This window comes from Myotis davidii, unplaced genomic scaffold (genome assembly GCF_000327345.1).
Source record: "Myotis davidii unplaced genomic scaffold, ASM32734v1 scaffold2798, whole genome shotgun sequence".
Classification (NCBI taxonomy): Eukaryota; Metazoa; Chordata; class Mammalia; order Chiroptera; family Vespertilionidae; genus Myotis; species Myotis davidii.
The window spans coordinates 36262-40630 of record NW_006289553.1 but is presented as its reverse complement, the minus strand read 5'-3'; the positions used below and the strand labels follow the sequence as shown (position 1 = coordinate 40630).

Here is a 4369-nt window from a genome sequence, read left to right as displayed (position 1 = left end):
TGGCGCAGTTCGAGCTGTGCCAGCGCGACACCTACATGCTGCTGCTCTGGGTGCAGAACCTCTACCCCAAGTGAGTGCGGGCCTGGGCCACGGGGCGGCGTTTCTGGGGGTGGGGAGGGGGAAAACCAGGTCCCCCCCCCTGGTGGCGTCCCGTGGGCGGGGCCCTGGGCCGCGGGGAGGGGTCCCCATGGGCGGACAGCCAGCAGGGCGGTGAGGCCTGAGCCTGCTGGGTCGGCTTTGCACTTGGAACCCTTCATTCCCAGGGCCTCAGTTGGGGAAACAGATGCAGTTGGGGCAACCGAGGTGCAGAGAAAGGCAGGGACTTCACTTATTTAAAAAAATACATTTGTATTGATCTCAGAGAGGAAGGGAGAGGGAGAGAGAGAAACATCAATGATGAGAGAGAATCATGGATCTGCTGCCTCCTGCACGGCCCACACTGGGGATGGAGCCTGCAACCTGGGCATGTGCCCTGACTGGGAATCAAACCGTGATCTCCTGGTTCATAGGTCAACGCTCAACCGCTGAGCCACCCGGCAGGGCCCAGAACTTCATTCATTCGTGAACTGGGCAAGGGGTGGGCAGACGATGGCAATCCACAGCGGGAGCGGCTGTGGCAGAGGCGGTCAGGGGCTGGGAGCCCAGGGCAGAGCCCTAGCCTGACCTTCAGCCCGGGAGTGGGCTTGAGGAGGTGCCAGCAGCGTCTGCCTGGAGCAGGAGCCCAGGTCCCGGGGCAGGGCCAGCTCCCAATCCCACAGAAGGAAGGGGAGGGGACCGGGAAGAAGGCAGAGGGAGGGAGGTGCTCTCGGCGAAGGGAGTCACTCCCTGGGCCTGAAGCGGAGCCGGGAGGCATTCTGGGAGCTGTGGGAGCTTGTCAGTGTTGGGCTTTATGGACAGGTGATGGGGCCTCCCGGGAAGCTCGGAGAGCAGGGCAGGGCTGGGCCACGTGGCCCATGGAAAGATCCCCGTGAGCCCACAGCTGAGCTGAGTTCCGGCCGGGGGGCCTGGAGCGCCTCGGTGGGAGGCTGGCAGTGCCCTTGGAGGGGGCCTGGTAGCCGTGGGCACAGCCTCAGGTGGCCCGATTTACCCAGACTCCATGGGTCTCAGCACAGCTGGGTGGGGGAGACAGAGTGTGGAAGTGCCCAGCAGAGGCCTGGGGGGGGCCTGAAGGGCTGGCCCAGCCCCCAGGGGGAAGCCCGGAGGAGTAGACAGTCTGGGCAGCGTGGAGGGCCTCGGGGACCCACCTGGGTGGCCAGTGGGCTCAGTTGGTGCTGGTGGTCAGCGGGTCCGGAGGAAGGGCCCAGTGGGGTGGTGGGTGAGGAGTCAGCAGGGCACAGGGCAGTGGCACAGGGCAGGGGCCGCGGGCCTGACTCAACAGGAAACGCTGGGCACACACACCTCTGCCAGGCAGGCAGCCTTCCTGTCCCGGTGACGTGACCGGGGGCCTTTAGCCTGGGGCCCACTGGGGTCGACACAGCGGAAACGGCAGCTGGCTGGGCTGGGAGTCCTGAGGGGGGTTCCGGAGGCTTGGTTGAGGCCTGTGTGGCAGAAATGCAGGGAGCAAAGGGACATGGTGTCCAGGCTGCGAAGGGGCAGAGCCTCCTGTAGACAAAGGCCCTGAGGAGGTGCCAAGGTTGGGCCGTCCCTGGGGGCCCTGGACCCGCAGAGGCGCCAGGAGGGTGAGGGAGCCGCCTCCACAGAGCCCTGTAAGCAGCCCTTCCTGCTCAGCTGGCCCAGCCTCTGCGGGTCCAGGGGTGGCTGGGAGGGCGGGCGGTTGGCAGTTAATTTGCATATCTCACTGATTAGCAATGGGAAGGGTAGCGATTGTGAGAGGGGAGCTGGGGTTTGATCTGCAGGAGGAGGTGAGCAGGTTCTGCCTGCTGGTGGACAAGGGCGGACGCCGGAGCCTGGGAGGAGGCTCTGGCAATGAGCCAGGCGGGAGATGGGGTGGGTGGCTGGGTGGCTGGAGGCTGATGGGGCGGGGCGGGGGGATGTTTTGGAGCCTGAGTGGATGAGAGAGTAAAAGGAGGCATGATGTCCCAAGGTTTTTACCTGAACAGATAGGCAGGGAGGGGGGTCAGTGGGGGGCAGACAGCGGAGCTCAGAGCAGCAGAGAGGCAGGGAGGGAGGTACTCTCACCTCAGGATGGTGCTGGGTGGGGCCTGTCTGCCTCACGCCAGCCCCTCTGCCCACAGCGACATCATCAATAGCGCCAGCCTGGCAGGGGAGCTGCAGGGGATCAACCTGGGGAGCCTCCTGCCCCCCAAGCAGGTCCGGCTGCTGGAGGCCACGTTCCTGTTCAACGAGGTGGTGAGTCCAACGACAGCGCCGGGGCCTGGCCAGGGAGGGGCAGGAAGGAAGCGGAGGGGGGCTCTGGGGCAGTCAGGACATCAGGGAGCCTGACAGGACTCCCACGTGGGCAGGGCTGATGGGTTCCTGCTACCTTGACCTGACTCTCCCCGGCCCCCAGGCCAGCGTGAAAGAGCTGATGGCCCGAGCCCTGGACCTGGAGTCACAGCACTGGGCCCAGGATGTGGCCCCCCAGAGGCTGAACGGCCACTGTCACAGCGAGCTGGCCATTGACATCATTCAGGTAGCAGCCCCCCACCCCCCACCCCCCGTGTACACGGACAGCCCACCCAGTTCATCCCTGTGTGCACACATGTGCCGCCTCTGAGCCCACCCCCTTTCCCAGCAGGCCCCTACTCCCACCCCAGCCCTGGTGCTGGTGGGGCCCTGCTCAGCTTACCTCCCTGCCTGCAGATCATCTCCCAGGGCCAGATCAAGGCCGAGAGCATCACACCTGACCTGGGCAAGCAGATACAGCACATGCTGCTGGCGGAGCTGGCCGCGTTTCTGAGGAGGTGGGTGTGTGCACAGGCGGCACAGAGGGCCCTGCAGCGTCCTCCCTGCGCCCGGCTGGGGGTCCAGGCTAGACCAGTGCCCTCCTGGCCCCTAGGGATGTCTGTCCCCCTGCACTGGGCACTGAGGCCCCCACTCTGCTGGGCGCAGCTCCTAGCAGAGCACCCTCCAGCTGCAAGGGAATGCCTCCCGAGGGACTGAGACCCCAGTCTCCCCTTCAGGTGGCACCTCCAGTCTCGCCCCCCAATCTCCTGGCTGCCCCCCCCCCCACTTCTGAGGCCCGCTCCAGGCTCCCAGAGCTTGGCGACCCCCTGCTCAGGAGCTCGGCAGGACCTGGCTCCATTGGCCCCGAGAGCGTAGTCGGCCACGTGGTGCCCGGGGCCAGCTGCCGCCTTAAGCTGAGGGCCACCCCTGGGAAAGTGCGCTGTAACCCGGGCGCTGCTCCTGTCCCAGTGTTTGTGCTGGTCCTGCAAGTGCCTCTTCCTGTCTCACCAGCTACCAGCAAGCCTTTGAGGACTTTCTGGAGAGGTGCAAACAGCTGCGGAATTACAGGGCCAACGTGATGGCCAACATCAACAATTGCCTGTCCTTCCGGTGAGAGGGTGAGGCTGGGAGGCTGGGAGGCCAGGAGCGGGTGTGGGAGCAGAGCACCAGCCTGCCTGTTGGCGAGAAGGGGCTGCTGGGGGGGAGAGGAGAGCGCGTGGTGGGGGGGAGGTAGGTGTGGGGGGAGGCCACAGCAGTGTAAGCAGCCGTGGAATAAATGAGGAAGGCCTGTGGGAAACGGGAGGCCTGCCCAGCGGAAGCGGCTGTGAGGTGGGCCCCGCCTCAGGCAAAGGGCTCACTGGTGATTTTATCCTCGAACAACGGGCAGTGATTCTGCCCGTTAAGCAGTGGAGCACACAGGTGTGCAGAGGCGGAGCCGCACGCCCCAGTTAGGAGAGGATGTGGCCTGGGGGTGTGCGGGCAGTGAGCAGACTGGGCCTGCGTGGGGGGTATAATGGAGTGACTTGGACTTGCTCCCAAGGGAATGGGGAGCCATCGAGGGTTCCAGAGTGAGGAGGTGGTTTAGGAAGATGGGCCTCGGGCTGACTGGCTCTCTGGTACGGGCCAAGGGCCAGCAGGGCCGGTGTGACTGGCATCCCTGCCCCATGTCCTTCCAGGATATCCTTGGAGAAGTGGCAGGCGCCACAGGGCCTCCTGGGCCCCCTGAATGAGCTCAAGAGCCACGGCTTTGACACCCTGCTCCAGGGCCTGTTCTGGGACCTGAAGGTAGCTACGCCCCGCCCTGGGCCCATGGAGGCTTGTGCATAGGACATGGGGGTGGGAGGAATGGTAGGAACCCGGCTGGCATGTGGAAGGCACGGTGTGGGGCCGGGTGTAGAGAGGCTGGTGTGCCCAGCGAGGGGCCATGGAGGCCTCGACCTCGCCCCCACCATTTCGGCCTGGTGCTTGGCCTCAGAGGGGCCGCCCAGGGCTGGGAGGACACAGAAAAGCTTCAGCGTGCCCC

General features: G+C 65.4%; 1 protein-coding gene across 1 annotated transcript in view; it reads left to right on the top strand.

Annotated features, from left to right (window-relative positions):
* The first annotated feature begins 6 nt into the window (after positions 1-6).
* The window catches only part of TNFAIP2 (TNF alpha induced protein 2), a 7679-nt gene continuing 3316 nt past the window's right edge, over positions 7-4369 (top strand). The window contains exons 1-6 of the mRNA XM_015562798.1: positions 7-70; positions 2196-2310; positions 2471-2593; positions 2764-2864; positions 3358-3456; positions 4023-4131. Coding sequence (XP_015418284.1) covers positions 36-70; positions 2196-2310; positions 2471-2593; positions 2764-2864; positions 3358-3456; positions 4023-4131 — 582 coding nt within the window. The 5' untranslated portion in view covers positions 7-35. The remainder of the gene's footprint in view (positions 71-2195; positions 2311-2470; positions 2594-2763; positions 2865-3357; positions 3457-4022; positions 4132-4369) is intronic.